This window comes from Acanthochromis polyacanthus, chromosome 6 (genome assembly GCF_021347895.1).
Source record: "Acanthochromis polyacanthus isolate Apoly-LR-REF ecotype Palm Island chromosome 6, KAUST_Apoly_ChrSc, whole genome shotgun sequence".
NCBI lineage: Eukaryota > Metazoa > Chordata > Actinopteri > Pomacentridae > Acanthochromis > Acanthochromis polyacanthus.
The window spans coordinates 34,626,593-34,647,882 of record NC_067118.1 but is presented as its reverse complement, the minus strand read 5'-3'; the positions used below and the strand labels follow the sequence as shown (position 1 = coordinate 34,647,882).

Below are 21,290 nucleotides of genomic sequence, written 5' to 3'. Positions count from 1 at the left end.
GGTTGTGTGAAAGGACAGCAATATAAATGCATTAACGTGATGTATTCTTCAATAAACAGTCCCTTTGTATATGAATGACAGCGTCCGCAGTGGTTCTGTCAGTCAGCTGAGGTAGGTGGGGTCACAAAGAGCCAAGATGGCTGACTTTGAGGAGCCGCTGTCAGATGAGGAGAAGGTTTGAAGACTATTTAATTCTATGTTCAACATAAATGTATCTTATCTGTAGAGGGGCACATGTTAATGCGGTTTACCGGTTACCATTTGGAAAGTACATGCCAGTTTTCGGTCACATATCGTAATGGTAAACTTCCACTAGCTAACTAGCCAATGCTAGATAAAGCTTATAGTTGGCTAACGGCGGTCTAAATGTTGATTAAAGGGGTTTAACTACTGGACTCTGCTGCAAGAAACTTTTGACTTGTTTAGCAGAAATGAAAGTATCAACACCCATTTTCAAAAGTCGTGTTTCCGTGTCCATGCCAGTCTCCAACAGTTAGAGAGTGAGGGCTACGTGTTCCTCTCATATAACGTTAGCTAACATTAGCAGCTAACGTTACTTTGGATTTCTGGGTCAAACAGATTCAGTTGCAGCTCAAATACTTATGTTAGCCTCGCATGGCTTGAGATCAGGATATGGATGCTTACAGCTTAAATGGAGCCTGATAGTGGCACTCTCCGTAATGCTGGTGGCAGATGGATACAATACCGGTTACAGGCAAAGGCTCAAATTATTAGGGATGGTAGATTTTGCATAGTCTAAAGTAGAACACAGGAAAGACATCTGGACACCAGCAGGGTGTTTTCAAAGCTAGACACTAGAAAGGCGACATTCCCCAGTTAACATCAAGATGGTTAAGAATAAAGGTCTACGGGCTATCAGCCGGGGAATTGAGGGCAAGATGGCATTGTGTTACAGACACATGACAAGCCTTTTCAAATTCGGTTTCCATTATATGTCAGTAAAGTAGCAAAGTGTCACTCTTTGTTTCTTTTCAGTTGTTGTTTTTTATATAATTGAATTGAGTTATTCTGTGTAAACTAAAAAGTCATCATCAAAATTACTAACTAAATTGTTAATTTTTTTAAGCACATTTATAGAATTTTGATTATGTATTTGCTTTGCTTAATGAACAGTGAATGCCATATTGATTCCAATCTATATTGTGTCATTATTGTCATGTTGTCACATTTCATTTGCTTCCACAGGTCCGCATAGCGGCCAACTTTGTGACTCATGCCCCCCCTGGAGAGTTCAACGAGGTCTTCAATGGTAAGACACAGATAGGGAAAGATATGTAACATACTGTGTTGCTAATTATATTTTTTATATTGCTTTGCCTCTCCTAAAAGCATAATGCAAACAATGGTTTCTTTATTTTTTGCAAGATGTGCGGCTTCTTCTCAACAATGACAACCTCCTCAGGGAGGGAGCTTCACAGTAAGTAATATGGCTGACATGAGAAATTTCAATACTCTTTGCACAATTTAAAACACCAGAGCCTCTTTATGTGGGACAAATTTGCAATACAACGGTGACAAGTGTCATGCAAATGGTCTGTGGAAATTCTTTTTGAAAAACATTTTGTTGCCATATTATGTATGCTGACATTGTAATTGTTTTATTTGTTCAGCTCCTTTGCCCAGTACAACATGGATCAGTTTACTCCTGCCAAACTCGAGGGCTATGAGGAGCCGGTAAGTTTTCTCCCCTGACGTTTCATCATAATTTTAAAAGAGCATATGTCTGAGGCAAGCTTCTTTAATTTTTACGGCCCCTTTTTTTTCCCCTTATAGGTCCTGATTACCGAGCATGGTGACTTGGGTCAGGGGCGTTTCCTGGACCCCCGCAATCGCTTATCGTTCCGCTTTGACCACCTCAGAAAAGAAGTGAGTGATGTGCAGCCGTATGAGGGAGAGATGGCCCTGAGAGGCTGGAGGGATTCCTGCGATACTGCCCTTACTGCCTACGTTAAAGAGCACTACCCTACTGGAGTCAGCACGGTAAGGCAAATAAAAAAATATGACAGAATAGGAGTATAAAGAATATTGTCTACATTTTGTCTATAGTAATAACATCTGTGTGTTTTAGGTATACGGGAAAACAGTTGATGGTCAGCAAACAATCATAGCCTGCATTGAGGGACATCAGTTTCAACCCAAAAACTTCTGGTATAGTGCCAACCTCTTTCTGCAAACAGCTCTTTAAAACCTTTTCTGAATATATCGCATGTTTATATCTGATAGGTGATGTGTTGCCAGTTTTTATAGTATGGCTTCATCTTTATCACAAAGGTTCAAGGTTAATAGTTTACATGTATTTTTTAGGGGGAAATGAAAATGAAACAATAAGTCTCTCAGTTCTTTTAAGGCATCTGGTGGAGTTGTCTGATTGTAACAAAAGACTTCTAATTCCTCAAAGGAATGGTCGCTGCAGGTCAGAGTGGAAGCTTACACTTGGTCAGTCCACTGCTCAGGTGGTAGGAGTATTAAAAATCCAGGTCAGTGCGCACATCTACATAAATGATAAATAACGCAGAGAGAAAGATTATTCAAAAACTCCAGCTTCCTGAAGTTCCTAAAGTTTTTTTCTGTCCCCAGGTGCACTATTATGAAGATGGGAATGTGCAGCTGGTTAGCCATAAGGAAGTAGAGGAATCAATACCAGTGACTGTAAGTAAAAAAATTAGTCTCACGTGTATCAACAATGCTTTCTTGTGTAATATTAGACTGACCGTGTCAGCTCTGGATCTGTACAGAGGTCATCCGTTTCGGATAGTAGAATGATTAGATGTGTTGTGTTTTTGACAGAATGAAAGCCAGACAGCTAAGGAATTTGTTGACATTATCGAGAACGCGGAAAACGACTACCAGGTATGCTACCTTTTACTGGCTTCATTTTTTACGTACTGTTTAAAAACAACAGGTGCTACTTTGACATACAGAATTATTTTGAAATAAAGAAATGTTATACTTACTGCTTCTCTCCCTCCACCTCTTGCCCTCAGACTGCAATCAGTGAGAACTACCAGACCATGTCTGACACCACCTTTAAGGCACTGCGTCGCCAGCTGCCTGTCACACGCATGAAGATCGACTGGAATAAGATTCTAAGTTACAAAATTGGCAAGGAGATGCAGAATGCCTAGTGGAGGGTCAGGGACCGACCAGGGAGATGCAAGCTCCCATAGGCCCGCAACCCACTTATACATGCGCAAAGACTAACCAAAGCAAAACTGTATCAACATGGGGCAAGGAATTTAACAAAAAAAGAACAAAAAAAAGAAGTAACTGAGGATTTGCAGACTGTTTGGCACAGTTATCTGTCTGCTGGAAGGAAAGTGCAGTTATAATCATGGCTTGGAGAAGGTGGTTACTTTTGGATGTGTGGCTGTGAAAGAGCTGTGTTTGGACGGCATGCAGGGCTGTGCTCAGGACTGCTGCATTAGAGAAGTAAACTTCCTTCAGCCATCTAAGGAATCGCAGACCTCCCCAGATTCAGCCGTGAAAAGTAACAATATTTTTTTTCGTAGTGAAACGGCTGCAGAACTGTGATCATGTCACAGTTCCCGGCAAACAGGGAAACAACCAAGATGCACAAGGCACCAGATGAGAGAATTTAAGCACACCATCACATATCAGGGTTTGATTTGGGAAAAAAATCTGAATTTTTGGGAAGTTTTTGTCACATTGTGGTTGTTATGTTTGGAATTGGAAATCAGGTACATCTAGTAAAATCAGGAGATTAACAGGAAAATGAATAGCAGACAGCGTTCAAAGTATTGCTGAACTGACGTGGAACTTAGTTACACATTGTTAACTAAACTGACAGCATATCTACTTGTTACCATTTAGGAGTAGCACAAGCCTTAGCATAGCTCTGTCCCTGCACCTGCATGTTTGTCAGTATCTGTTCGGGCTGAGGGAATGTTTACTTGTTTTCTGTTGTGCTCTACTGACGTACGGTCTACACCCATGCAAGCTATGATGACTGAAACCAGTTAAAGCAACTCGTACGCTGCTGCATCTATAATGTGTTCTCTGTTCTCTTACTTTGGCAACACCTCCATTGCTGTACAGCTTTTCCTTTGTAAAAAGGAAAACATACTCATATTAACCAAGATTTATTTGCCAAAATCTCTTTCCTATGGTAAAGAACTCCATCCTCCCACCCATGTATGCAAATTTCTATTTTAATACGCTGGTTTTTGTTGGAGTCTTAGAATATTGCACTCTTTACTGTAACAAACTGTTTGTTTATTGATCAACGCCAAGTGAACGCAAAGCAGTTGCCATGTAAGGCACGATCATATACTGTATGTGTTACATGACTTCTGTAAGGCCACATCATACTCTACGTGTTACGTGACTTCTAAAGTAGGCTAACTCTGAATGAGTTACTCTGTGCTGTGTTCAACCCTCACAATATAATACAACTGTGTGCCGATCAGTAATAAAGTTCAAGACTGTACTGCCCCATCCTGTTCAAATAAATGGATTGGACATCTTGGTTTGATTTTTATTTTCATTTCCTGCATTTACATATGAACCTTTGCAAAGTATTCCAACCAAAATTTGGAAGATTGCTAATTGATTTTATAGAATGATACTGTAGGACACGAAGCTTTAAAATGGGGACAGTTTATTTAAAAAAAGCGCTAAATGTTGCGGGTGTTCATGATAAGCTTATTTACTAGAGACAGCCGAGAAACCCTCACAGACAGCAGTGCATACATCTACAGGTATAAATAGATTGGCGAAAAATATTGGTTTTAAAGCCAAAACCAGACATAAAAACGGTAAAAACCTAAAACAATCATCTGATGTGTATCACTGTTAGGATAAGACAATCCTATGTAAATAATTTGACACATACTATATGATAATTACAGTAGCAAGATGTCCATTATCTTCTAATATCTGAAAGAGTTGTCACATAAGCATGACATATTGTCCTTCTTGGTTTGTTTGAAGCAGAAATCAATCTTCCCTGAATAAAAAAAAAAAAACTGAAATGTAGAAATACAGTAATACAGTGCAAAGTGTGCTCTCCCTTTTCAAGACAAGACTCAGACAAGACTCAAGTATAGTAGAAAAAACACAGTACATGCAGGTGATGTTCATTCATAAAGAATTAACTGAATTCTTTAACATATTTACAATATAATATTGTGGAACATCTCTATAGAAACTGCATAAGAATGTGTTGTGAAAACATTTAAAAACTACTTCCTATTATAAAATGATGATACAGTAGCTACACATTTGCTCCACATCCAGATATTTTAGCCCTTCTACATGCTTTACAGTTTTGTTTTTGATTGTAGCAGGATTGGCAGTTTTAGAGTCAGAGAAAAAAGAAACGCAGTGCTGTACGACGAAATCCCACTGACGTTCCTTTTTTCAAAATGGGTTACAGAAAATAATAGATACTTTTTCATTGTAAATTTTTAAACTCACAATGATTCAGCAAAAGAAACAGACATAAAAAACATAAAATCCAGTAAAATAATCTATAAGATACTGTGTTTCATTTCTAATAGGCCTTTTCCAATTGTTTCTCAGATTGTGCTATGGAGGTAGGGGTGCAGCAAACTGCATCTGTTTAAACCAGTGCAGCTTTGAAGTGTCTAGATTTTGAGTGCTATGAAGTGGGTTTGCAAGGGCGAGCGTAGATACATATTACAGTAACTGCTGATTTAGCCCTGACTTGTTTAGCAGTTAGTCTGTATGAGCTGGTTGTTAGCTACTAGAGGATAAAACCAGGTCGGATTCCTTTGCTCCCTCTTGTCCGCTGGTGCTTTGTCCACAGTTGCCCGTCAGCTCTGGGAAGAGGCTGGTCCGAGCAGAGTGACTTGGGGAGCCTGGAGTTGGACTCATGCCTGGCCTCTTGGGAGGAATTGGAGGAGGATTGGTCTTCTCTGAGCGAGGAGTGAGGGGTGAGCGGATGCCTGGAGACAGAGGGCCTGAAGAAGGCGACCTCGACCCTGGAGGAGATGCTGCTAGATTGCGGTAGTCTGTACCAAACGGTGAGCTGCTGATTGGCGACAGCTTGACTCCGGCCTGCTGGCTTGTAAAGCGGGACAACACCTGGGTGACAGTGTTGCGGGCCAGCTGCTTGGCTGTGCTATGCTCTGGAGGGGGAGGGATGGAGGAGGTGGTGGGGGAGAGATCCCTGGGGGAAAGAGGGCCACCGTGCTGCTGCTGTTCCAGCTCGGCCTGACTTTGGAACTTGTGCCTGGCAGCCTGGAACCGCTGGTTCACTCCAGCTTGGTAGGAGGACTGATGGAAGCCTGGGCTGCCCAGACGCTTTGCCAGGACAGGGGAGGAAATAGGGGAAGAGGAGAGGGAAGAGGAGGCTGTGCTGGAGGGAGAGTGAGGATGAGGGTGAGGAAGAGGGTGAAGAGGCGAATGCAAAAGTGCTCCTCCACCATTTTCTACTCCTCCATTTTCTGCTCCTCTCCCTTCCTGTGTTGGTTCTGTCTCCTTTAGATTATGATGCCCATTGACCTTTGGCAGTGAGGTGGATTTAGGAGCGGCAGACACCTTTCCATCCGGCTCAGTCTGAACAGAAGTGGACACCACCATCATCTTAGACTCCTTCACCTCTGTTACAGGCTCCTTTACCTCTACTTTACATCCTTCAGTCTCAGCCAACCTCTTCCTGAGTTCCCCTACCTGTCTTTCAAGCTCCCTACTCCTTTCCTCCTCTTTGCTGAGCCTGGCTTTCATCTGCTCTCGTTCTGTATCAAACTCAGTCAGTTGCCGCTCAGACTCGGCCTCTAGCTGAGCTGCCCTGCTCTTCTCGCTTTCAAGAACTGCCTGGAGCTTCTCCAAGGCACTGGTCTCCTCTTGCAGCAACGTGTGAAGCTGGGAGACCTTCTGAGCCTCCTCCTGAGCCTGGGTGCTGGCTTTCTGGAGCTCCAGCGTCAGCGTTGAGGAGAGCTGCTGCTGCTGCGAGAGCGACTCCTCCACTTTGCTCACCACTTGTGCTTGTTCCTTCTCTAACCTCTGCACTGTTGCACGCTCCACCTCCAACTAGAAAAGAGAGAGAGAAATACAAGTCAAGGCATAACAGCTTTACCTTGTTTGACCACAAAGGGGCAAAATAACACTATGTATTGCTTTAGATCCAGCTTGGATGAAAACCTATTCCTTTATGTGAAATTACAATTGTTTTTGCAAAGGAGTTCACAGATTTTGCACTGAACCCAAGTAGGTATACTCCAGTGCAATATTACTTACATGTGAAAAGTTTAAAAAGTGCATCACGTCCTAATTATTATATTTGTTTCCAAGTTGACAGGCATAGTGTTGTCTCTCATGAACAATCAAAAACAAATTCTTTAGTAAGGCTGCAGTGTAGAAATTAAGTCCAACAACATTTAATACACTTTTTAATCGCTAGCACTGTAGTCAGATAAGTAATCATTGAAGTAAAATTGTGACTTCCAAATTAGCTGTGTCAACTAACTGTAAGAACATGGTTATACAATGACCAGAACACCAGAACTTTCTAAACTTTGAATCTAAAAGCTTGGTCTATCAGCATGTCTGTGTCTTAGTCGCACATGGAAAAGAGTTTCCAGAGGACCTGAAAATTTAATTGTAAGACCTCACAGGATATAGGAAGATAAATTACCAACTAAAACAAGCTATAGTACCACTAATGAAGTTTGAAGTGGTCGTCATCCATAAATGACGCCACAAGCACTGCACATTTGCACAATCCAAAAAAATCTTTTTTACAGTCTAAAAAAGAGACAGGCAAGTGCGTCAGACTTGGCACATCAGTGGAAATCAGAGCTTCTGTGATGGCTCACTGTGAAGGACTGAGCATAATGTCAACCTCTATGCAAGGCGCTCAAGGAAAATGCCATTGCTTTCCGTTCGGAAAAAAAACTGCAAGATGAAACTTTGCGAAAGAACATGACAAGAAGCGTGATGAGTGTTGGAAGCATGTTTCTTTGCTCAGGTGAGATAAAAGTGAATTTGTTCAGCTCAGGTGGGGATCAGCATGTTTGGCATGAACCTGGCCAAGGGCTACATAGTCCTGACAGTGAAGCACGTGGGTGGGAGTATGGTGATATGAGAGGATGTGATATTTATAGATAGCACCATGAATGCCTGGGGTTATATCACATAAAATACTGACTGGCTGACTGACAAGATGACTCCGGGCCTGCAGAAGTTTAGTAGAAAAAATATTGTAGTATGATAAGGATCCAAAGCACAATGCCAAAATCACACGCACACACAAAAAAAGGAAAAGTGTGACCCAGCCAAGTCTGTCACCTGACTTGACTCCAACAGAACACCTTTGGGGTATTTTGAAGAGAAAAGTAGAGCAACTCAACCCCTCCAGCAAAGAGCAGCTGAAAAAAAAAATCTGAAGACTGGTAGAAAATCTCTCTAGAAATCTGGCTGTCTACATGCCAATGAGGATTGATTTTGTGAGTAAAAATAAAGATGGACACATTAAGTATTGAAAGAAATGTTGAAAGATCTGAATCTCAGTAATGAAAGGTGTGCAGACTTTTGGCAGAGAGATCCTGCTCTGAGGCCTGCATTTTTACTGCAGTACATTTAAACTATAATGTGTCTCCCCTGGCCTGGGAACACCTTGACAGCCCCCAGCAGGATTTGGAAAGCATTGCTACATGAGATGGACATCCGGAATAACCTGCTTAACCTGCTGCTACAGCAACCCAACCCTTGATAAGCAGAAGAAAATGGGTAGATTGATGGATAATTACATCTGACCTGTTATTTTGTGACCTTGCATAAGGGCAAATACTCCATTGTTCGACTTAGAAGGAATGCAATTTTGGTAAGATGTCACAATTTGAATTAATTTTACATTTAAGTGACATTGTACAGAGATTCACTCAGTTCTGTTGTATTGTGTACATACAGTTCTGTCTGATAAACGACTCTTAAATTAGGCCAACCAGGGTCATACAGAATCTGGAAAGTGAATATGTGTTGTTTCAGAGTCACAGGAGACAAAGAGAGGGGCAATTGCTCAAGAATTATTTGCTTGCAAAGCATGTTTATGGAAAGTTCAGTCTGTGTGAGGTCATTAGAGGGTGACTGGGCCGCTTAAAAGCTTTGATGAGTGCTTGAAGGAAATAAGAGGTGATGAAATACAATCGTGTGTGTAGGGTTAGTGTACAAAAACACCAGAGGCAGGAAAAGCCTGAGGAAGACTGGGAGACACTCAGGAACCTTTTCTTACATAAGACACTTGTGCAAAGTTTATGTAGTAGGTGGTTGTGTGCTCACAGTGTGTGTGTGTGCACCAGCTGACCTTGCATTAGCCATGGACATCCATTATCTCAGGTTTCCTGAGGCCATAAAGCCCCATGGCTGCTGGTCAGCTAAACAATGGCCTCTTCCTCATCTGTTTCCCATGGAACAGCCTGGGTTTGTGCATGTGAGTGCCTGTGTGGCTGTGTCTGTTCTTTAACAGGCCAAACCCTCTCCACCCTACTGAGTTACACACTGAAGCCTCCCTGCTCAGTCACTGGGTTTTAAATCACAGCTACAACAAAGGACACTGTGCAGACAGCCAGAGGAGCGAGCAAGTGAAACACATGCCCCACATGTGCTCATCTGTCAGAAGATGAGCTCTGTTTTTTCTGAGACTTAAACATACAAATATTTCCATACACACAGTGCAAATAAAAGCTCAAAATCGTTCATCATGTCTTCTTATTGATGCAGTGGTTTTGAGCTCTTTTGTTCAGACATAAAGTGAACAGACAAATGCTGATTACCTTGACAGTTCTAGTGATGGCTCTCTTGGTCAGTGAGACGCTTCTGAAGAAGGTGAGAGCTCTCGCAGAAACTGTCAAGGTAATTAACATCTATCTATTCATTTTATGCCTGAACAAAAGAACTCAAAACTACTAAAGTACAAATAAACTGTCTTCCTCAACCCAGTCACACCTGTTGCAGCAGCTTATCTCTTTCTGTCTGGAGCAAAAAGGTGAAATCAGCCCGCTGCACAGAGTCCTGGGCATGTCGTTGTTTCTCCTTCTCCAGATCATCGATCATCTGCCAAACACACAGTCAAACAAAAAATATATATCTATATTACATGACATTTTGAAAGGTTTCTTGTTTCAGGATTCACTGCATGGATTTTATGTAATTTTCCATCCAGCAAATTACCTTTCTGATTTATCTGTCTTTCAATAAGCTCCTTGTCTCACATGCACCTCCCAATGTGAAACTTGTACCGCAATTTACCAGCATGAGCAGAACCTCGTCTTCATTACAAGGCTTTGTCAGTTTCATCACTTCTCTGAATTTGATTTATACACAGTCTATAGGTTGGGTTTCCATGATTCCTATACACTCCCAGACCTTGAGCTCTGCTGTGACAAAGCTCCATATCACTCCTCTAAGCCCCTGGTGCAGCTGCTGCCTGTCTGCTTCACTGCCAAAGCCAAGTCAATAACTGAAACATAGAGACTAATTAAACATGCACATTATCACACACACAACAAGCCTACTGTACAAGTGTGTGCCTCTGTGTGACACTGGATGGGCACTTAGCTGGTTGCAGCATCATCTCTACAAGCAAATCTGATATGATAAAGTGTGACCTGGACTGTGTGTGAGCCTGCATTGCCTCTTACCCTCCTGTGTCTGCTCTCAGCAGCAGCTAGCTGTCCCATCATCCTCTCCTGCATCCTTTTGCAGTGAGCCATGACCAGTTTAAGCACAGCCAGAGGGTTTGGGCCCACTGCCCGGCCTTGCAGATGCGTGTGAGGTTGGGTGAGTGTGTCCTGGCGCTCCACGCTATCGTTGTCCCGCTGCAGGGCCAGGAATGGATCGCTGAGGTCATACTGTCCATAGCGCTCCTGGACAAAAGCATCTCTGTGTTGAGCCTAATCGATACACACAAACACACAACGAGCACATGTAAATAGGCAGTTAGCTAGATTAGCTCATGTTAATATGCTGACCATTAACAAGGGAAAGCAGTCTTTGTTTCTGAGAGAAATCAGCAGTGCTAAATGATGAAACACATACATGTACATGCAAGCGTAGCTCAGCAGGCAACTAATGAGAGTATCAAGTATTAATCTGGCTACAGGCAGAACACGTTAATGTATATCCACAGACATGTTCAGTCCTGACTGAGCAGAAGGCAGTGTGTTTATGTGTCTCAGTATGTGAGCTGGATGATGTCTTCTTTCCACACTGCACTGCATGACAAAAACGCATTAAGAAAATAACATGAGGTCCCACTGTCAGAGCCATAAAAACGGTCTGCATGCAAACATGCAAGGATGCACACCTCCATGCAAAAGACTGACTTGCAGGTAAAACAATGTAGTGATCACTATTGGAAAAACACCCAGAAGTGTGTGTCATCTTGTGTGTGCATGTGTGTGCAGGAAAACTGTGCTGAGTGATGTTATTGTCAGTGTGAGCACAAGCAGATGGTCTTTCCCGTCAACCCAAACACAAAGAGGTGAGACATGGCTGTCCAACCCCCACCGGGGGCAGATGTTAACTGCTCCCCGGGGATGCAGGGGTGAAGGACCGGGCCATGAAATCACACACACACACACACACACACACACACACACACACACACACACACACACACACACACACACACACACACACACACACACACACACACACACACACACACACACACACACACACACACACACACGCACAGAGCTGTTTCCAATGAACCGGATAGATTAAAACAAAACAATTGCCTGTGAAGTGCCGGCATACTTGTTTGAAGAGAGATCACAAGAAGCAAAATGATGCAGGTGACTCAATTCAGTCGACTTTATCGCACATTATTTGACTTGGTTTGACAGAAATGTGTCAGAATGACAAGAAATGAAGCAAAATAAGATAAAGTCTTGCTGACCTCACTCCTCATCCCCTTGAAATGTCATGAAGGGTGGTCTCATTAGCTACATAACGGTTAGTAGGTTTGAGTTCTGGAGGCATTTAGGGTCAGCTGGCAATCCAATTTATGTCGGCACATGCCACAGAGTTCGTTCCACGTGCCTTCAGGACAAGCGTCTCTGTCTCCCCATGCAATCCTCATCAGACACCCCAGTCCGGCAGCCCCAGTCGGCCCCCTGCCCAAACATGCATGGCACCGCATTCCTCTGTCGATTCATCATCATTCCTTAGAAAATGCCTCTCTCTTCTTCTGCCTTTCTGTCAGCCTCTTTCTTTCCTCACACGCACTCAGACACTGGCGACACAAATACACGCACACACACGTCCTGAGGGTTTCAGCAAGGAGGCTGTATTTGAGGCTATTTTCTCCAGCTGAACAAAGAATGTGACCCTTAGTGAGGAGATCACAGAACTTGCACAAAGACAGTGTCTCAGTGCCTTCAGTTTAATGCATTGTCTCCAAGTCTGACCCAGGAGGCGTCTATGTGTGACAGTCGCTATGAGCGTACTGCAATGTGTGTAGTGTGTCTATGTCTGCTTTTTCGGTTGATTTAAATTTGTATGCAAGCCACTGTATGTATGTTTACTGGAGGTTGTGTGCATGTGTCACCATGCTGGCCTTTTTAAAGCTTTTAGGTCGGTTCAACTGGCTGGATACAAAACTGTAGCGTCCTTACTGAAAAAAACAGACCATTAAGGGTTGGCTGAGTGTGTGTGTGAGAATGTGTGCATTCGTCACAACCCTAGCCCAGGGTCGGGTCTCTCATGGTTTTTTGTCGAAATAGTTCTGATCATAATGACAGAGTGTGCTTTCCTTTATGAGAGGGCTCAACAAGCAAACCCTCTCTTCTGCAAAGCTCTCATTTCTGCTCAACTGCTGCAGACAAATGCGTCTACAGAAAGTCGTGGGAAAGAATATATTACATGCGAATAACTTTTTCTGTTTCTTAATTAGTTTATTTTTGAACTTCATCAAATACTTAAGAATTCATTAACAACTGCCTGCAGTGTCGTTCAATTACAGTGGGTGTGCTACAGCATGTTTGATCATTGCCTTCCTCAGCAGCCTGTTTTTTCCGATGCATTCCTGATACTGTAGCGAGGTGTGAAGGACAACCTGATGCTTTTCACCTTTTAAAAAATTGTGTGTCAGTCAGTTACCTACAGCCTCAGGGCACAATCATGCCCTTCTGTGAGCTGAAAAGAGCCAGGGAGTCCTGTTTCCTTAGTAATGGAGTGTCACACAATGAGCTCAGCAGCAAGCACGGACAAAATCACAGCTCTGAATGGGCATCTCCTGTTACAGATGTACAGTTTTGCTCCCTCTGACTGACCGAATACTGTGGGTGGAAGACAAATGGAGTGCAAGCATATATTTATCTGCATAGCATTGCTTTTGAGTGTCTTAACTTATGGGATATTTGCTGCATGTGACTATAAAGTCTTTCTCTCAGGCACCAGTAGTTACAATGTCAAAAAATTATCATTAGATATAATAACATATCAGACACCCAACCATCAGTTTGGCTGAGCAGTAGAAATACAGTTTAGTGAGACAATGTGGTGCTGGAGGCTAATGACTAGCTAACTAGCAATTAACGACAACATAATTGGTACACCACCCCTTGACATGGTAAGTGTATGCAATAGTGCCTTGGGAGAGCCCAAACTGCAAATGTACCTACTTAAAGTAGGTTGTAGGCAGAAAAAGTGATCAAGCTTGAAAGCAAAACAAACGACAGCCTCAAATTTTCTCATTGCTAATATGCAAACAATAGCACATTTACACATTGAGGTCCCACGCATTAACACGTTAACATACTAACACGTTTCACATAATCCATACATACTGAGAATTAAATGTTCACTTTCAGTGAAATGCTGTGAATTCACTCACAAATCAGGCTCTTTCACTGTTTGCATACTTTACTGTGCTGCTGATGTTTTAGAGAACACAGCAGAGTGAGACAGAAATAAACCCTTAGCACTCCTTATACAGGAGTTACAAGCCCATCTACTCTTGCAGAAATGCCCCACAGCAGTGTGGGAGCTTCAAAAAGTACTAGTATATTGGCAATGTAGGAAGCTGGTGAGGGATCATGCCATTGCTGTGAGGTAGTAAAGTGATTTTCTCAATGCTACCAAAGGTTTACACTATTTTATATATGTAATGTACATTCTGGTAATTTGAAGATACAGATTGCATTGGTACAAAAGTGGACTTGTAATACACGGTAAGTGTAATTCATCTGCAAACACTACTTATTCCAGCTACAGGCTTTTGTTGATCTCCAAATGGCAATAAAAGAGAGCAAGAGATAGGAGATTTTAGGTGCATGATTTATGAAGTGTATTCTAAGGTGTGTGCTTAAGGCTGAAGCTGTATCCTCCACACCTCCCACCCACACATTAACCACAGATGGCACTGAGATAACTGTAAAAACACCAGACAAGTCTGTCTAAGTAATGTTTAACTGTCTTAAATGTTATCATCGGTGGTTGGTGACGAAACCTGGAAGCAGGTGCTCTGAACCTTTGGTCAAGCGCTGCATTTGGAAACTCCTACCCTATCACTGGGCAGACAAAACAAGGAAATGCTCTGTTTTATCTTGAGATGGAGTCAAAAATTAAACTGGCAGGGTAATTCATTGCTGCAGATATTATGGACAAACCTCAGTGAGAATGCAAGTTTTTATTATGTTAGATTTGTGGCTGCTGTGGTTTGGCCTGACCTCCTGTATCGCCTATATTTTATTTGTTCCAGGCAAATACTGTCATGTTCAGTGCAAATAGCAGTGTCGGGTGTGGTTAGATATGAATCTTTACTTTCAAGTTTAGTCATAAGAGAGGCTGCCATAAAAACACATCCTAAGGAAACCACTTTCCGGCCTATGTTGTTCCATACGGACAAATCATTGATGTGAACTGTGTGCTGTTGCGTGTTTCTGAGCACTTAGTGAAAATGAGAAAAAAAAAAAGCAAGAAGGTAACATGAGTTACTTTGATGTCATCCGAACATTTTCAGGTCACTCGCAGTCCTCAGGCTGTCAATATGGAAGCACTTCACCGACATCACACACCAGCGTGTATTACAATCCTACCTTGCTTTTAAGGGAATCTTTTGTGCACTTACAGCTCTTTTTGGGAATTTTTCCCCTACCAGTCTAGACAACATGTCAAAACTGGGCAGTGAATGGAACAGTAAAAGACTATACACTCTTATCTTAGCAACACACTCTTGCCAGGCCCTATTGTTTATGGAGTCAGGAAAACACGTCAGCCTGCAGAAATAGATGAAGCGCTTTAGGATTACAGGACATGACATCATATGAAAAACAAAACAGGTCCTTCATCAGAAAATGAATGCAATATCTGAACCACATAAATGTCGTGGTGAATCTGTAGTCACAGCAGCACAAGACCACGGAGTCTTTCACAAAAACAGTTGGGAGCAGTCACTTGAACGTCACAGAATGGGTTTTGTTGCTTCAGAGTCACAAGTTTGTTTTCCACAGTAGACAGAACAACTAAGACTTCAGGCTCCCTCCATGAGTATTTAAGGAACAGGTGTCTCTCTATTGTATACATCCTTTTCTATGTCTTTAACTGACACTCTTTTGAGCCACTCTGTGCAGGATTCATTCCATTTATACCTAACAGACAGAAGATAATAATAGCATTAGGTGAATATAAGATCAGGACAATCGACAGCTCAAAAGATATGCCACTCCTCTTGGAATGCAGGACCTGTTTCTGGTGTCATGTTCTCAGGAATGTTCCCTCTAGTAAAACTGCTTATCTGTATCCTTAGTAATGAGAACTAGAAACAGTACGATCAAGAATCTGTAGAGACAAGTCCAATAGGTGACGTCATGTCATTCTGTTAGGAAGCAAACACTGATGCGGTTCGACGTTTTGAAGGGTTTCAAGTGAAAGAATGGGAAAATAGGGATTGAGGACGGTTGTCCCGAGCAATCTAGAGGCATCCCAAGTACTTGCTGCTGAGAAGAGACAATATTGAACAGAGTGGAAAAGAGAAAGAGGGAGAATTTCTTTCTCCACTAGTCTTACATGCAAGTAAACATCTTTGGCACACACTGAAAGTTTGGTTAATGCAGCTTGTCACAAAGAAAAGACAGCTCTAGTTAGAGACGAGCAATTGCTTGAGGAATATCAAAATCAGCCAAGACAGAGAAAGACTGACAGTATGAATAGACTTCCTGGGAGTACATAAAAGATTCAGTAGAAGGCAACCGGACTTCTCTTTTTGGACCAAAAATGAACTAAAAAGAAAAGTCCACTTTCCTTCTTTGGAATCTCTTAGGATTACCCTAAACTGGATGGCTGAGAATCTGGAAGGACAGACTCACTGATGCCAAATTTAGGGACAGAAACAAAGCCAAATATTGACCAAATTTGCTTGCTATTCATCCTTGACTCTCCCTTCTACACATAATCTGCCCGAACATTGACCGGTTAGTAATTTACTGTACAGACCCCCAGCAGGAACAAGGGAAGTCAGTGATTTGTGCCTTCAACTCTGTACATCCTCTCCACAATAAACACTGCAGCCTATGAGTGGCCCAATGGAGACCACCAAAATGTGAGTGGGCAGATAAGACATGGGTCACGGTAAAACATGAAAGACCCCCCATAATGTGGCTGTGTTTGAGTAAGAGAGAATGAGGAAAGGAGATAGAAGGGAAAAAAGTAGCAAGAGCTAGAGATAGGAAAAGAGGAGTAAGTAGAGACAACTAGGCGACCACAGATTTGTCCTAAGGGACTGATTGTGTGTGCATGTTGAGTTTTGGGTCAAACGCTGCATGCTTCAGATCTGGATAGCTGCCATTTAAGCTGCATCTGAGCTGTGTGGTTAGAGCGGCTTTCCTTCAGGCCCTGGCACTGACATTCTCTCAAGATTACAGCCTCACTGGCTCTCCAGATAAACTTCACTATCAACAGGACGGCCATGGTCGCTGTTCGTCGTAATCACAGACTCAGCCTCTGTTTCAAACAGTGAGTCAAGCATTCAGAGTCTGAGCAGTTTCATCTGAGCGCAGAACACCTGCCGTAGACATGAGTGTGAAAAGCAGTCAGGAGTATGGAGAGAAAAAAATCAGACTAGACTCTAACATTGAAATGTATTATTGCTGAAGGAAAGCTACGCTATGTCACTTACATATAAGTTAATGAGTTTCTCTGATTTAGATTTTCAGGAAATAGTCCAGACAGGTGACAAAATAAAGGAAAAACCTGAACTCAGACCCCTACATTGAGAGGCTTTGGTCATTTTGGGGGGAAGGTTTCAGTCTACTTGCATCTTAGATGGAAAGGTCAATGCAAATCAGTACAAAGAGAGATCACTTTTTTCCTATTATAAAACAATTCTATCGTGATGACCTATTCTAGGACAATAATGCTCCTATCCACAGTACACAGTTCCTTGAATGGTGGGATGAGTTTGAAAATACTCATTTCTAGTCACCATGGCTCAACCCAGTGTAACACCTATGGAAGATTTTGGGCTAAGTGACCCAAATAAGGGAACATCTTTTGGAAGAGTCTCTATTCTGGTGGCATGTTATGTCCCAACACTTTACAGAAACATTTTATGTGGGGTTTTCCTTTAATTTGTCACTCTACTGCAAGTATGAAACAGGCCTCTAACAGTAGATATCTGTAATATGAGAAGGCTGTTGTTGAGTCATGTCAGAGGTGCTAATCTAAATGTGCACTTCGGTGAGTCAAGTTGTCCAAATTGACAACAAAGTTCAAAGCATTCAGGGCTTGTCTTGGTCATGTGTGCACACAGAGTAAGCACAGTGTGAATGTAGATGCATCTAGTCATCTTCACAGCCTGTATTTAGCGTTCCAACCACAGTTGGATGCAGCTGATTTGCCTGAGCCAAATAACTCTTGTATTGGTTTGAAATACAAATCCATAAAAAACAACATATCACAGAGGTCCCAAAGTCCTCTTCTTTGACTGAGGCAACATTTTGTTGTTGATAAGCATCAGTGGAGACATCACAGAATAAAAGCAAGTTGAGTACAAATGATCACACATGACACATAAGCGACACATCAGTTGGTCTGAACTCAGTCTAGACACAATATGGCTCTATCCAGATCTGAACAGTGCCTGAATTGAGAATAAAAAAGAGAAACACAAATTGCAGATGTGGCTAAAGACTGATCTAACCAGCAATAATGCTGGGGCTCTACTGGATCTAAAGACCTGGGAACCCAAAATGGTTCCTGTGCCATTGTCTTCACCAGCTCTGTTTCCTAAGTTTCCTATTTACACATCCCTTTCCTGTTAGCTCACATTCTTTTTGGGATTGTAATGTTGAAACAGGCTAATTTTAGTGTCTCAAAGAGTATACTGATTAAAGACTGGGTGGCCATAATATTATCATATTATGCTTTATTATTTATTATGTTTTGTGCATACACTCCTAAATGTACGTTAGGTGTCCTACATGAGCTCCACACTCACCCTGAGGGCATGTATGACCACATCCTGGGCCTCCAGCTCTCCCTCCAAGACACTGAGGAGAGTCAGCAGCTCTGCTCTGCTCAGAGCCTCCACATTCATCTTCTCCTCCTAAAGTGAGAGAGAGTTATAGTTCTATTTATTCAGGTAAATATGACACAGTGGCAGACTTTTCAACAAGGACTTCATAAAAGCAGCAAATTAACAAAAAATGAAATCAGAAGATTCTACCTCGTCAAGAAATTTGAATACTTCTGGGTTGTACAAATGGAGTTGTTTTTTTTTATAGAGAACCTCACATGATGTTGGCTTCTCTGTGTGCATTTTCAATGAGTGGCACAGAAGTAATATACAATGGGACTTGGGGTCCCATCTGTGGCCTCGCTGGGTTGTGCTCAGGGTTATAAACAGGAAGTCATTAGCATATCTGCACATTAAGTCACAAAGGGCCCGAGGACAGTTGTCTGCGTCATTCAGTCCTAGCTGTCTACTGTGAGGTATCCGTATGATCCAAATCCCAACACTGTTAGGCAAATGTGATTGCTTGAAACATATTATTTTAAAAACTCTCAGCGTCTTAGCCGTCCTGCACTGCGTCCACTGCATCCTATGATTCACCAGATAGATCCAGTCAGGTCATAGTGGTCAGACATAATGCGCCACACACAGCTGACATCATCCTTAAAACTGAGAGAAAGACAAAACACTCAACTCAAAGTTGACTTCATCTTATAAATAAGGAATGAAGTCACTTTCAGATCAGTTCCTCGGACTGTGACTGCTCCTCAGAGCAGTAATTACGTGTCTGAGGAGGTTTGTGTGAACTGTGAAGTCGGGTAAGAGAAGCCTAATTAAAATCAGCCAATTAAATTATGCTACAATGAGTTCAGTGCATCTTAACACAGATGATTTGAAAGGCACTGGTGAATTAAACACTACTTTACCAAATATTATGGGTGAATTAATGGTTGTGAACACTGTCTATCCTGCAGGTCCCAAGTTTAATAGTTCACATAGCTAGGATTTGCTGTCTGCAACAGTCAGAGAGTGTAATTGCTATAATTTTCATACTTACCAAACCATTCAGAGACCCCATTTGCTCTGTCTTTAATTTTTAATGTATTTATTTCAGTTTTTTCCTTTAATTTGTCACCTGTCTGCGCTAAAAGTGAAAGCAAACCTTCACTTAAAAAAAAAGTTCCTCCTTGCTGCAATGAAGGTTGAAAGTGAACTGTTTACTTTCTTATAGCAGTGTCCCAGAACATTCTTTGTCTGTCCAAAATTCCTGCCTGCATTCTGTGGCTCCCCGCACATTCACAGCAAGGCAACTGTGTGTGAACCGGTAGGTATTTACAGGCCACTAACTTGTTATGTGTTGTGAGTGTGTGGTTTCCAGCCTTACCCAGCCACACACATGCACACATACTTTGACACGAGTCGGTCCGGTTCAGATATTTATGCGTGTCTAGAGTTTTGGCCATCAAAGTAGGCCAAACTCGCTATATGTCACCCGATATCTCTAAATCTGCATCCATGGAAAATTATTCCCACATTCCAGGGATACCCACACCCCGGGAATCATCCCCGAAACCCCTCTCTGTAGCCCACAGAGGTTTGAAGTGTGAGTACTAATGGATGAGCCAGTGTGAATGGTTTTGCCATTAGATGCTGTGTCTGCCACGCAAATCAACAAATTGTGATAAAGCCAGCTTTACAAGTCAAAATAGAAGCATATGGCAGCTACTCTGACCACACTGGTCTGTGATAAGTGTCAAAGTGACACTGTACAACCATTTCTGCTTGGGTGCATTCAGGCACAAATCACACTCTATTTTCCTTCATTTCTCTGAAATAGCAATTAAAGCCCAGATTTTACTTTTCCCATTCTGATTCTGTGAGGACAGGGTCAGGGTGCTGGAGACACCGTGTATTCAGAGCATTAAGTGACTGCTGTGGTTGCTCAGGAACAGCACAGGATCCACCTGCCATCCAGGGCCTTTGTCTGACACAAGGGACTGTCATTATCTTCCATATTAGTCACATTCAGTTCACTTGATAGGTGCCACAACACTCCCAAATACATCAGATTAGCTATTATCTATATGTGCAGCCTGTAGTGATAATGGTAAAATCAATATTGCATCAATATGACTGGAGCACTCACACCCATTAGCCTGAAACTGAACTCACCACAAAACCGATGAATCTCAGTGATTATTCCCACAATACTGATTCAAAAACATACTCAACTATCATCATAAAGAATAAAGTCATGCCTAGTTTGGGGTAGTAAAGTTTCATTTCTTGACCAGAAATGGCAAAGCCTGTAACCGAGAGACTGGGTCACAAACCTGTCTATGGATTTGTACATTTTGCTTTCTCATTTAAAGAAAAACAGGGATAAAAATTGGATTTACAGTTTCTGAAAGCTAATAGTAAATATTCCCCACAACCTACCTTCATGCGCTCCGTTCTGGCCGCATTAATTTTTCTCGAAATCCCAAAATGAGACTCCACAACAGCATGAATCAAAGCACTCCACTGTCACAGGCGCTCCAGCTCTGAGGCGAACGGGAACAACAGACGTTCAATGACGAGGCTCTCCGCCAATCAAAGCGTCGTAGTGCAGCGATCTGACCAATGGCAGTCGGGTTTGGCGTTAAGGGGCGGGGATAAGGGCGTTCCCGTTTCTGCGGGCTAAACCTCTTTGTTTCGGACGTCCAATGTTAGATTTCTGCTCCCTCCTGCGTCCCAGCGTGAATCCTCGGGGAGTTTGCAGATTTGTGCGATCTCAAAAGAAATGCATTACTTGTTTTGGCATGTAGTTTCAAATTTCAAAGTCCGCGAG

General features: G+C 42.3%; 2 protein-coding genes across 3 annotated transcripts; one reads left to right on the top strand and one right to left on the bottom strand.

Annotated features, from left to right (window-relative positions):
• Window positions 1-13: 13 nt before the first annotated feature.
• Window positions 14-4,507, top strand: capza1b (capping actin protein of muscle Z-line subunit alpha 1b). The gene is made up of 10 exons (XM_022204064.2): window positions 14-175; window positions 1,207-1,270; window positions 1,387-1,438; window positions 1,632-1,695; window positions 1,795-2,001; window positions 2,090-2,169; window positions 2,420-2,498; window positions 2,599-2,670; window positions 2,809-2,871; window positions 3,006-4,507. The coding sequence occupies exons 1-10, from the start codon at window positions 137-139 to the stop codon at window positions 3,144-3,146; spliced, it is 861 nt and encodes a 286-aa protein (XP_022059756.1). The 5' UTR covers window positions 14-136; the 3' UTR covers window positions 3,147-4,507.
• Window positions 4,508-4,622: 115 nt separating this feature from the next.
• On the bottom strand, window positions 4,623-21,039 carry LOC110957861 (CTTNBP2 N-terminal-like protein). 2 transcript variants are annotated; one of them, XM_022204063.2, is made up of 5 exons: window positions 20,900-21,039; window positions 18,446-18,553; window positions 10,644-10,895; window positions 9,949-10,056; window positions 4,623-7,035 (listed from the first exon to the last, which is right to left on the bottom strand). In XM_022204063.2, the coding sequence occupies exons 1-5, from the start codon at window positions 20,903-20,905 to the stop codon at window positions 5,740-5,742; spliced, it is 1,770 nt and encodes a 589-aa protein (XP_022059755.2). In that variant the 5' UTR covers window positions 20,906-21,039; the 3' UTR covers window positions 4,623-5,739. The 2 variants fall into 2 exon arrangements, with proteins under 2 accessions (XP_022059755.2, XP_051805735.1); XM_051949775.1 differs by lacking the exons at window positions 18,446-18,553; window positions 20,900-21,039 and adding an exon at window positions 11,906-12,236.
• Window positions 21,040-21,290: the final 251 nt, after the last annotated feature.

Excerpts from the sequence above, each read along its gene's own strand:
- capza1b (XM_022204064.2), top strand. The coding sequence starts at position 137 with ATGGCTGACTTTGAGGAGCCGCTGTCAGATGAGGAGAAG. Across the intron at positions 1,271-1,386 it reads GTTCAACGAGGTCTTCAATG|ATGTGCGGCTTCTTCTCAAC; the intron begins GTAAGACACAGA and ends ATTTTTTGCAAG. Across the intron at positions 2,170-2,419 it reads TTTCAACCCAAAAACTTCTG|GAATGGTCGCTGCAGGTCAG; the intron begins GTATAGTGCCAA and ends AATTCCTCAAAG.
- LOC110957861 (XM_022204063.2), bottom strand. Across the intron at positions 10,896-18,445 it reads TGGTCATACATGCCCTCAGG|GCTCAACACAGAGATGCTTT; the intron begins GTGAGTGTGGAG and ends TGTATCGATTAG. Across the intron at positions 7,036-9,948 it reads GAGATAAGCTGCTGCAACAG|TTGGAGGTGGAGCGTGCAAC; the intron begins GTGTGACTGGGT and ends TCTCTTTTCTAG.